Source organism: Ovis canadensis, chromosome 7 (assembly GCF_042477335.2).
Source record: "Ovis canadensis isolate MfBH-ARS-UI-01 breed Bighorn chromosome 7, ARS-UI_OviCan_v2, whole genome shotgun sequence".
Lineage (NCBI taxonomy): Eukaryota > Metazoa > Chordata > Mammalia > Artiodactyla > Bovidae > Ovis > Ovis canadensis.
This window is the reverse complement of record NC_091251.1, coordinates 102,283,595-102,295,986: the sequence shown is the minus strand read 5'-3', so window position 1 is coordinate 102,295,986 and position 12,392 is coordinate 102,283,595. Positions and strand designations below refer to the sequence as shown.

The following is a 12,392-nucleotide window of genomic DNA, read 5'->3' as shown; positions in this document are numbered from 1 at the left end:
AACTGTTTTATATCTAATTGTTAATTCTGAACAGTAGTCTCTCTCTTTGTATAGAATGGTGAGAGAGATCTGTACACAGTAGCTCACAGAAGGAATATGGGTATGAGGATGGGAGAGTCTCTAATACCATGTTCCTTATATTTTAATTCCTGGAAAGAATTGAGTAAATGACTCTACATGTAAATTGGGATGTGGATTGTTGAAATTGCTCAAAGGTAAGCAGTTTAATTCCCAAGGTGGACTGTTAGCTTTGTGTCATCTCATGACTTAGCCATGTGACATGTGTGGTAGCTGACAAGTGCTAAAAGTCAAATATTCAAGAGGAAGGAGATTGAGACAAAGGGTTCTGTGTTTCTATGGGTGTTCTTGTGAAAATTCTTCACTTGGAAACCGAAGAGATGTGTACACTTGAGGAAAATAAGGGTGTTAACCTCAGGGAGTCTCATTAGATCAGCTATGTTTGGTGGCAGTCAGATACACACCCTGAAAAAAAAAGGATATTCTATTGTTTTCTATAAGTTATGCATAACAAAAACCTCATAAATTTCCCATAATCACCACTGCACTATGATTTGCATAAGAGTTCAGAGCATATTCAGCTGATATATGACTAGCCTCACAACTGGAGACATGTACTTTATTTCTCAAAATGTAAATCTTGAAAAAAAAATGATATGTTGGTTTCTGGATTGTTAGCTTTTCCCCCTAGTACTCAACTCCTATTCCTGCATCACTTTTTGGGGACAGTCAATCTTTGGAATTATACTGGTTGTCATTTGCATTACCCCAACCACAATCATAGCCTTTATATTATCTGCAGATAACTTTTAGTTGTGCTCCAGTCTTAGATGTCATTCACTGAACTCTTGTTGCGTGTTACCAGAAGTTTCCCTGTGGAACTGAGCAGTCCCAGCAGAAAGAGAATTCTGTCTTTTGCTCTTCGTCTGGGATGTAGTCTTATCCTGTAGGCGCACATCTGTGCAGCATATCACATTGTGTGTTAAAGAAGAAACTTAACAGAGAGTCTTCATTTTAAAGGGGAGGGTTGTGGGAGGAGAAATCTCATGTGTTGCTTTGTGATCTGAAACATAAAGGGTCAACCTGAGATTTTCTTGGTATTAGTTTCATACTGTTGAATGGAAATGTTTACAGGAACCTTAAGCAAAGCCCGTCCCTAGCCTTTCTGGCTGCATTTTCCAGGGGTACATCTGTTGGAACCGACCAGCAGAGCCCCATGTCCATACGTCTCTCTTCATCTTTCTCCTCTGCCCCCACATACCCACGTACACATCCCACGTCAGTGGAAGTGCAACCTCAGCTTTTCCTGAATAGTGTTGAATGAAAGTGCAGGAGTCAGAAGTGACCTTGTAACAAACAGTCTCACCAACCGAATCACCAGCCTGAGAATACAGCAGAAGAAAGCTCCAGAAGCCCAGCTGGCTGCCTCAGCTCTCTATTTGGCAATGATAGTGGATGAGAGAACAGAGCAGAAACGTGGAGCATCCATTCTGACTCTGTTCTTAAATTTGGTGATAGTTCCTGCTCTGATTCTCTAGTCCGCAAGGATAGCAAGGATCATTACTAGGCTAGAAAATGATACATCCCTTTAAACTGGTTTTTCTTGATAAATCAAATGTTGGGTTTTCTTACTGACAATGTTTGAGATAAAATCCTGATGCCTTGCTGCGGTTTGCTTTGCTGCCTTTTCGTTAAGCTATTTTGAACCCTGGAGTAGATTATTTGAAAAGACACATAAGTAGCTGGTGAAAAGAGTTAACAAAGATTGACTGTAGGTATATAATGCTGGCTAAATTGAACACTAGATAATGGAAAACCACTGCAAGTTACTCTAATGTCATTCATTCTGAAGTTTTTTTAGCCTGCAGAGTAACTTCGTCTGAGTTTTAATAGACAGCATGCAGTTTTATGTATAGACCATTGACTCAGGTATGCTCAAAGCCAAGCTATGCTACATCTTAAAGTTGTTTTTATTTTAGTGTTGCAACATTGTGGTTGTTTACAATTTTTATCTATTTTAAGTTTCTAGCATAATTCAAGAAACTGTGATCTTTTGTAGTGGTTAATAAAAGCTTGTTCTTTCATTCTAATATCTTGATGCATGGAAAAGAATGCATTTGAAATTATTTCTCTTTTAATTACCAAAAGTTGATTGACAGTTTGTTGAATGTAATGAGTTGTCATGTGGAAATGCATAACGGAAAAATGGGACACATTTGCCTTTCATTTGATATCTTTCATACAGGAAGCAGCAGGTAAGGTGTGGGTGTTCTTTACACTGAGTTAACATGGACAGGAAAAAGCTCTGCAGTTTTCTCTCTGGGTGAAGAAGCTGAGTGGACTTTTCTTCCAGAAGACAAGCGTTGTGCTTTTAGAACAGTAATGAGAGGAAGTCCTCCTTGTCGATTTTCTTTTTTTGAAAGTTATATGGCCATCATGGCCCTTCAGTCCCAGAGAAGTTTCCAGAATTAGTCTATATTTGTACTGTTTCTTAGAGTTGGAAAAAGTAGAGACTCTTGTTATATTTTTATGCCGTTATCGTGCATTTTTTGTTTGATGACAAATATATTTCAAACATGCTTGAAAAATACTGTGTTGTCATGAAAAAGTCAGTAGATCTGTACAACTACACTTACCAGAAGCAGAAGAACTCTTGAGTATTTAGACCTAATATTTCATTTCTTAGGTGGGATGGATGAGCCAATGTGGTTTGTTGATTTGCTCAGCTGAGTCAAATAAGCTTTAATGATGAGGGATGCAGATACCAACTATCCATTTAGCACTCATGTCCTAACTTAGCTCACAAATATGTTCCCATCTCCAGTGATGTAATGAATTTGCTTGGTTTATTCATAAATTCTAATGTACACCCCATTGTGACCAAGTAGCAAAGAAATATGTACAGCTCAAGACAGGTTGATAGCCTTGGGATAAAAAGTTAAAATAAATCTTTTTTTATAGTACATGTGTTATTGGCCTCCCAAAAATACAGCTCACCTTACTTGATCTGTCAAGACCAAAATAAATTAAAAGGTGATTTCTAGCATTATTGTTTTCAGTTAGAAATGGTTTGCAATGTTAACACTAGAGGATAGTAACAGTATGCTTCATTGTAACTCCAAGACTATGCAATGACTGTAAGTATAATCCTTAAAAGTAAATATTTAAATAATTGTTGCCCTTTTAGGTTTTTCTTAGACTAAGAGTCAATTCCTAGGCAGGTTGATAAGAAGTATGTGGTCCCTGAGGAGGAGAAAGGGATTTGGGGCTCTCGAAGCAGAGATTGGGGTCTGGAATTGTAAAGGAGGGGGAAAGGACAAGCATCTTTTTCTTTTCTCTACGTTCCTTAGTCTTAGTCACATAAAATGTTTTTTTTCTTTAAGCCCAGAACTGATGATTATACAAAAAACAAGTCAGTTTAATCTCTGTACTAAGGATTATATAACAATAATATATCCTGCTTGAGGACAGTTTCTCCTTCCTGAAAACCTTCTGGCTAATCCTGTTACCTTAAAATGTAAATTATAGGAATGGGTCTAGTAAGATCTTTACAACCTTGAGACATTGCCTTCATTTATTGTAATAACTAATTTAAAAAGTATATAGCTCCCTTGCTAAGACTAGCGAGGGGGGCATGCTCCATACCCCTCCCGATGTCTGTATCAGAAGCTTTCCATGTCCCTTTTTCACTTTAATAAAACTCTGCTATGCAAAAGCTTTTGAGTGATCAAGCCTGGTCCCTGGTCCCAAAGCTAAATCTTCTTCGGAGATCACGAATCTGACATCGTTCACCATAATCTATCAAGACGTTTCTCTCCTTGTTGTTGTTCAGTGGCTGAGTCATGTCTGACTCTAACCCCATGGACTGCAGCACGCCGGGTTACTCTGTCCCTCACTATCTCCCAGAGTTTGCTCAAATTCATGCCACTGACTCAGTGGTGCTATCTAACAATCTCATCCTCTGTTGCCCTCTTCTCATTTTGCCTTCTCTCTTTCCCAGCATCAGGGTCTTATCCATTGAGTTGACTGTTCCCATCAGGTGGCCAAAGTATTGGACCTTCAGCCTTAGCATCAGTCCTTCTAATGATATTCAGGGTGATTTCCTTTAGGATTGACTGATTTGATCTCCTTGCAGTTCAAGGGACTCTCAAGAGTCTTCTCCAGCACCACAATTGGAAAGCATCAAACTTCAGTGCTCAGCCTTAAATACGGTCCAACTATCACATCCATAGATGACTACTGAAGAACCATAGCTTTGACTATACAGACCTTAGTATGTTGTCTAGGTTTGTCACAGCTTTCCTTCCAAGGATCAAGCATTCTAATTTCTTGGCTGCAGTCACCATCTGCCGTGATTTTGGAGCCCAAGAATGTAAAACTGTCACTGCTTCCATTTTTATCCCCATCTATTTGCCATGAAGTGATTGGACTCTCCATGAGGGCAAAAGGGGAGAGTGAAAAAGCTGGTTTAAAACTCAGCATTCCTCTTCCCTTTCTGTCATTGGAGTGGTATCATCTGCATATCTGAGGTTAATGATATTTCTCCTGACAATCGTGATTCCAGCTTGTGATTCATCTAGCCCGGCATTTTGCATAATGTACTCTGCATACAAGTTAAATAAACAGAGTAACAAAATGCAGCTTTGTCGTACTCCTTTTTCTATTTTGAACCAGTCAGTTGTTCCATGTAAAGTTCTAATTCTTGCATCTTGACCTGCTTACAGGTTTCTCAGGAGATAGGTAATGTGGTCTGGTATTCCCATCTCTTTTAGAATTTTTCACAATTCGTTGTGATCCACACACTCAAAGGCTTTTGTATAGTCAATGAAGCAGAAGTAGATGTTTTTCTTTAATTCCCTTGCTTTCCTCTATGATCCAAAGAATGTTGGCAATTTGATCCCTGGGTCCTCTGCCTTTTCTAAACCTAATTGTCCATCTAGAAGTTCTCAGTTCACATTCTGCTGAAGCCTAGCTTGATGGATATTAAGCATAACCATACTAGCATGTGAAATGAGGACAGTTATGCAGCAGTCTGAACATTCTTTGACATTGCCCCTCTTTGGGATTGGAATGAAAACTGACCTTTTCCAGTCTTGCGGTCACTGTTGAGTTTTCCATTTGCTGGCATATTGAGTGCACTTTCACAGCATCATCATCTTTTAGAATTTGAAATAGCTGAACTGGAATTCCATCACCTCCTCTATCTTTGTTCGTAGTGTTGCTTCCTAAGGCCCACTTGACTTCACATTCCAGGATGTCTGGTTCTAGGTGAGTGACCACACCATCATGGTTATCCTGGTCATGAGACCTTTTTTGTACCTGTGTATTCTTGCTACCTCTAATAATCTCTTCTGCTTCTGTTAGATCCATACTGTTTCTGTCCTTTATTGTGCCCATCTTTGCATGAAATGTCCCCTTCATATCTCCAATTTTCTTGAAAAGATATCTAGTCTTCCGCATTCTATTGTTTTCCTCTGTTTCTTTGCATTGGTCACTTAAGAAGGCCTTGTGTCTCCTTGCTATTCTCTGGAACTCTGCATTCAGCTGAGTACATCTTTCCCTTTCTCCGTTACTTTTTGCTTCTCTTCTTTCCTCAGCTATTTGTAAAGCTTCCTCAAACAATCACTTTGCCTTCTTGCGCCTTTTTCTTTGAGATGGTTTTGATCACTGCCTCCTGTGCAGTGTCACGAACCTGTGTCCATAGTTCTTCAGGCACTCTCGTCTACCAGATCTAATCCCTTGAATCTGTTCGTTACCTTCACTGTATCATCATAAGGGATTTGACTTAGGACATACCTGAGTAGCCTAGTGGTTTTCCCTGCTTTCTTCAATTTAAGCCTGAATTTTTCAATAAGGAGCTGATGATCTGAGCCACAGTCAGCTGCCAGTCTTGTTTTTGTGGACTTTATAGAGATTCTTCATCTTCGGCTGCAAAGAATATAATCAGTATGATTTTGGTATTGACCATCTGGTGATGTCCATGTGTAGAGTCATCCCTTGTGTTGTTGGAAGAGGTTGTTTGCTACGACCAGTGTGTTCTCTTGACAGAACTCTGTTAGCATTTGCCCTGTGTCATTCTGTACTCCAAGGCCAAACTTGCCTGTTACTCCAGGTATCTCTTGACTTCCTACTTTTGCATTCCAGTCCTCTTTGATGAAAAGGACATCTTTTGTTGGTGTTAATTCTAGAAGGCCTATTAGGTCTTCATAGAACCAGTGAACTTCAGCTTCTTTGGCATCAATGGTTAAGGTGTAGACTTGGATTACTGTGATATTGAATGGTTGCCTTGGAAACAGAGAGAGATCATTCTGTTGTTTTTGAGATTGTACCTGAGCATTGCATTTCGAACTCTTATTAACTATTAGGGCTATTCCATTTCTTCTAAGGGATTCTTGCTCACAGTAGTAGATATAATGGTCATCTAATTAAATTTGCCCATTCCAGTCCATTTTAATTCACTGATTCCTAAAATGTTGATGTTCACTCTTGCCATCTCCTGTTTGGCCACTTCCAATTTACCTTAATTCATGGACCTAACATTCCAGGTTCCTATGCAATATTGTTCTTTACAGCATCAGACTTTACTTTCACAACCAGACACATCCACAGCTGAGAGTCATTTCTGCTTTAGCCCAGCCACTTCATTCTTTCTGGAGCTATTAGTAATTGCCCTCCACTTTTCCACAGTAGCATATTGGCACCTTCCGATGTGGGAGCTCATCTTCTGGTATCATATCTTTTTGCCTTTTCATACTGTTTATGTTCATGTGGTTCTTGCAGCAAGAATATTGGAGTAGTTTGCCATTCCCTCCTCCAGTGGACCATGTTTTGTCAGAATTTTCCTTTGTGACCCATCTGTCTTGGGTGGCCTGCGTGGCATGGCTCATAGCTTTATTGAATTATGCAAGCCCCTTTTCCGTGACAAGATTGTGATTTTCTTAGACTTTCCCCTTCTAAAATAGCACTAAAAAATAGTGGGAAAGGGAATCTTCAATCACCAAAAAACCTGATAACAATAAAACCTATTTTTCCCCTTAGAACTTTTCCTTCAAAATATTTGAAGGAAATTTCTCCTCTGATTTTTAACCTTCCACTCGCAATGGTTTTTTTACTTGTTGTCAAGAAATATTTCATACAAGAGAAATAGATTTGTTCTAATACAATAATTTATTTGGTCTAATAAATTAATTCTTACATCCTATTTCAAGTATCTTTATTTTAAGTAAAAATACTTGAACAGCTATGGGTGGGTTCTGAGAGTCTGCAGTTCCCCTAAAAGTATATGCAGAATTATGTGTGTCTTATATAGTGTTCATTTTCCTGGGGAAAAAGTTCTTAAAGTCCAAGACTACAAAAATAAGAACCGCTGATTTATTAAAACCACCTGAAATTGCATTATAGTGAGAGTGTCTTTATTACTTCTGGAGGCTTTCTTCTCTCTCTGCTCATCTCACCTACCAACTCCCCTTTCAGTATCTTAATCAATTCTTTTCAGGCTAAGCTTGAGAGTGTGTGCGTGGTGGGAGAGAAGGCAGAGTACTGAACCTGTGGACTGAGCTTTAAGATAAGATTTGTTGAAATGAAAACTGGAGATTAAACAGCAACAATAAAACACTACAAGTCCAGTTCTAGTGAGAGTGAGAGAGGATAGGGAGAATATAAATCAATTTTGGTATAATTGCATATTCATTCCAGGACGTATACTAGTATTTCTTCATAGACTGGCTTACATTACCTCTGTTCTAATGATAAGAACATGGGAAGTATGCAGATATTTTGTTTTCGAGCAGGGATTTACAATAGGCTAATTCTTTTATATGCAGAATTATAGTAACTAATCTTGGCTGCCAAAAAAGAAGTCAACTTCAGCCATTTAAATTTCAAAATACATTTCTTAAATTTTAAAAGCAGGGTAATAAGTTCATAAAGATTAGGAGTAGTTTCTTTTTTTATATAGGCTATAATTAAAGCCCCAAACTGCAATTTAGAGGAAGCTCACATTGGCAACAGTGACCGATATCCTATTAGCTGTTGTTGATTGGCAGATTAAGTTATTTAAATTCAGGTTAATGAACTATATTTCCTGTTTCTCTAATTTTCTCATTTTTTTCAATATATATTCTTTCTTTGAAAGCTATTTCAGTACCATTTGGAATGGAGTAGGTTATAGACAAACAGATGTAACTAAATTGCATTGAAATAAATTATTTATTGATCTTTATATTTTAATGAAATTGAGATTTTTTTTTTGTCTCCCCACCATTTGTGTTTTAGCCTTACAGACTAGGTACATGTCAGCTTAGACTGCTGTACCAAATGACTGTAGCCTGGGTGTCTTAAGCAGCAAACATTCATTTCTCACAGTTGCAGAGGCTGGCAGTTCCAAGATCAGGGTGCTGGCAGTTTCGGTTCTTGGTGAAGGACCTCTTCCTGGCTTGTAGATGGCCATGTTCCCATTATGCCTTAGTTTGGCAGAGGGCAGAAAGAGAAGCCTGCATTCTTGTGTCTCTTCTTAGAAGGGCACTAATCTTCTGAGGGCTGTCTCCTCCTGACCTGATTACCTCCCAAAGGCTATATATCCAGAGGCCATCACTTTAGGGATTGGGGTTTTCAGCATGTGAATTTTGAAGACACAAACACATAGTCCATGACAGTACACATTCCTTTTAAAATCCTGTAACAAATATTTAAATAAAATGAAGGTACTAATACATAAATCATATGAGTTTTATCTTTCCTGAACACTGAGCTATGAATTAAAACAGAATTTAATTCAGTTGTACCATTTTGGCATCATATGAAATCACTGATTGCAAACCAGCTGTATGTGTGGTTTTAAAATATGCTAATTCTAAGTGACATGAGCCCCATAAATACATGGTATGGGGAAAACGTAAGGCCCAAATAGTGGCTGTAAATATTTTCAGCCTTCCAAGATGGTTCATAGGAATGCAGCACTACCCAAAGACTGTCTAATGAGGGTCTGTTCAATCTGCAAAGGATGATAAAGCTTTGCTGAATGGTTTTGTCCCAGATGTACTGTGAATAAGATGCCTGGTAACAACAGATCAAAGCCCCCTAGAGGCACTATATGCATTTATTACGAGCTACTCAAATGTGACAGTACCCAAGTCACCAATAAAATAACCGTTATTTTATGAAAATTATGGGGGCGACGGTGAGGTTCTCTCAAGTATGCCAGCAAAATGCAGTTAAACAGATTATACTGCTAAAAACAGTCTGCTTTGGGCTGCTTTTGCATAATATTAATATATTCATTTAACTTGTGCTCACACAGCCAGATGTTTAAAGGGGCAGAAATGTCCAACCTAGTTTCCCAGTCTGAATGTTGGAGGCTGGGTTACAGAAATCCTCGAAGGCAAGGCCTCTGTGGTAGGTGAGGCTGGGAGAATCTGGGGCAGGGGAGGGCAAGGTTCAGTGTCTGCAGGGTCTCAGAGATCTGAGCTCAGTGGCTGTCTGCACCATTTTCCCTCCTTACCCTCTAGCACAAATGATTATTTTAATTAAACGAGAGAGATCCAGATTTTATATATCTTCTTCAACTGCTTAAAATGAAAGAATAGAAAAATGGCCTTCATCTTCATAAAAAGGATGGCTTTACAATTCCTTGAATTTTCAGACTCTCCTCTCAAATTCAGCTTTTAAAAAAACTTTTTGTATATAGCTGTTTAGCTCTGGGAAGAGTTGAGGGCACAGCTGTTGGACTGAGAATGAAATCATTCTTAGTCATTTAGCTTTTAAAGCAATGTTATCAATGACCAATGTGTCTGTGAATCCTTCTAAGATACTATAAGTAAAGAATACCTACCTGGGCTCAGGACTGCCTGCATGTAGCCTATCATTCTTATTTTTCCTGCCTTGTTTCAGTTAACCGTGTACTTACTAATTTTTGTTGGTGATGTCATTCTTATGTCTGAACTTGACCTCCTGTGACAGCGTACTTTGTGCTGTATATCTAACTGAGAGCAAATATATGTGCTAAATTCCTTTTTTTATATCACTGCCATTGTCCGGTTGTGACTCATATGTTCAGATCTATCTAATAGCTATAGTTAATTAAATAGACATAATTTTACCAACGCAGAAGTCTTAAAATCTATTTCACTTAGTAACTAAGCCTGAATTTATGGTGTTTACGGCTAAATTAAACCTTGTAGTCCTAACACTAGTCAAGATGAGAAAAGTAATTGTTTCATGAATATTTTTCTCTTAGAGAGATAATCCTGAGTAGGAGTTTTCATCTTTTACGTGTTAAAAATGTTAATAGAAGATAAATGGAAAAATCTAAAAACTAAACTTGAAATGATATTTTGATGGCTTTGTTTTTATAATTATATATTTTGCTTTATTTGCAGGACCGTGTAAATGCCTTAGAAACGGTAAGTTGGGTCATTTTCTTTCTCCTTCTGTCAGAACTACTGCTGGGTCCTGTTGTGGATTTCAGAGTACTCCCCAAAGGAAGCAGTTCCAGAAAGCATTTCTAAAACTTCATCTAAGATTCAAAGGGATCAATAAGCTAAACTATACCTGAAAGGTATGTAGATACAGACTTTTATAATGAAAAAAGCATTAAGAAAAAGAAAAATGTGTCTAAGTGGTCGCTGCTGTCTTAAGACACATGGTGCCAATATATACTAATTTATGGAAAACACAATTAGCTTAAATGTAATTATATCTATTTGTTTCTATATTTCCCAATCACTAAAAGGACTAGTTGATAAGATACTGATATTAGGATGCCATTTTATCCTTTGAACTTTTGAAATGTAGGCCATCAATATTTTTTCCATATTCAAATAATGATAAAAGCTGGTTAGCCTTTTTTTTCTTTAAATAATCTTACTTGCAGGAATCTGGTGTTAGTAAATCATTTTTTAAGGGCACATATGTAAAGGTTATATGCTTGCAACATTTATTGGAAAATGATTTACATATTTTTAAAAAGAAAAAAGAGGAGAAAACATTGTTTAGCAATAAAGTAATGGTTAGATAAAGTGCAAAATTCTGCCCAACATGATACAATGATTATGGAAAAGGCTTATTATATAATGTTAAATGGAAGCAAATTTAAGATATAAAATGACGTGTGTACTTTCATGATAACATGTGGTGATAGGTGTCTGAAAAAAGAACAGAAGCAAGCGAATCTCATCATGGTGACTTGCTGGAGAAGAACTAGGGCAGTGATATCACCCGATCCTGCCATTTTTTAAAAAAAACATGGTTTTATAAATAAACATTTGCATGATAAAGCCACACAAATTGAAAGAATGATAGAGTAAATTATGGTACTATCTACGATGAAACATTGTTCAGCCATGAAGGGTCATATGTTCAAAAGTAAATATATACAGAGAGAGATATTTAAAGCTATATACAGAATGTGATGTAAATACTTGGAAATGTATATTTTGTGTTAAAAACTTTGAAAACACACAAAATATTGAGTGACTTGGGACTAGTCATTCTTTTAATGTTTTTCATGAGAAGGCAAAACATAAGCTTTTAAACAATAAGGTTAATAAACAATGCTGCTGCTGCTAAGTCGCGTCAGTCATGTCCAACTCTGTGCAACCTCATAGACGGCAGCCCACCAGGCTCCTCCGTCCCTGGGATTCTCCAGGCAAAAACACTGGAGTGGGTTGCCATTTCCTTCTCCAGTGCATGAAAGTGAAAAGTGAAAATGAAGTGGCTCAGTCGTGTCTGACTCTTAGCGACCCCATGGACTGTACCCTACCAGGCTCCTCTGTCCATGGGATTTTCCAGGCAAGAGTACTGGAGTGGGTCGCCGGTGCCTTCTCCTAATAAAGAATAAAATATATAATTTGTATGAGGAAAGGAAAGATGCTGATAGAGCACATTTTAGTCCTATGTAAGCAAGTGATTTTGATAGACAGCATCTAGACCGTAGTGAGTAAATAATCTATTCCTTACTTTTAACTGAGCCATTTGGAAAGTACACTTGATTTTTTCAGTTTTAGTATGATGACACTGTAAGTGAATAAAATGTTTAGTGTTCCTCTACATATATTTTGCTTACCCTTCGAAAGTGTCTTGCCAATAGGATTTGGCTTATAAATCAAATGTTCTTTATAAAAGTATGAACAAAAGCAGAAAGTTTGAGGGCCTGGCTGTAGCATACGAAATGCCACTTACACATTTAGTGAACCACTTGTTTCTTGATTCCTTCATCTGTAAAAATGAATATAATTAAACTTGTTTTATCAGATTATTGGGAGAATTAAGAATATATGTGAAGATATTTAGGAACAAACAACTGTTAGGTTATCATTATATGATTGCTTTTTATTTCTTTTTGAATCATTTTAATTATACCAATATGTCAACATACA

The 12,392-nt window shown here is 37.5% G+C and overlaps 1 protein-coding gene across 7 annotated transcripts in view; it reads left to right on the top strand.

The window, feature by feature from the left end:
- CEP128 (centrosomal protein 128) overlaps positions 1 to 12,392 on the top strand; it is a 456,691-nt gene that overhangs the window by 375,949 nt on the left and 68,350 nt on the right. For all 7 annotated transcript variants that reach the window (XM_069595215.1, XM_069595218.1, XM_069595214.1 and 4 more), the window contains one exon: positions 10,395 to 10,418. In XM_069595215.1, coding sequence (XP_069451316.1) covers positions 10,395 to 10,418 — 24 coding nt within the window. The remainder of the gene's footprint in view (positions 1 to 10,394; positions 10,419 to 12,392) is intronic.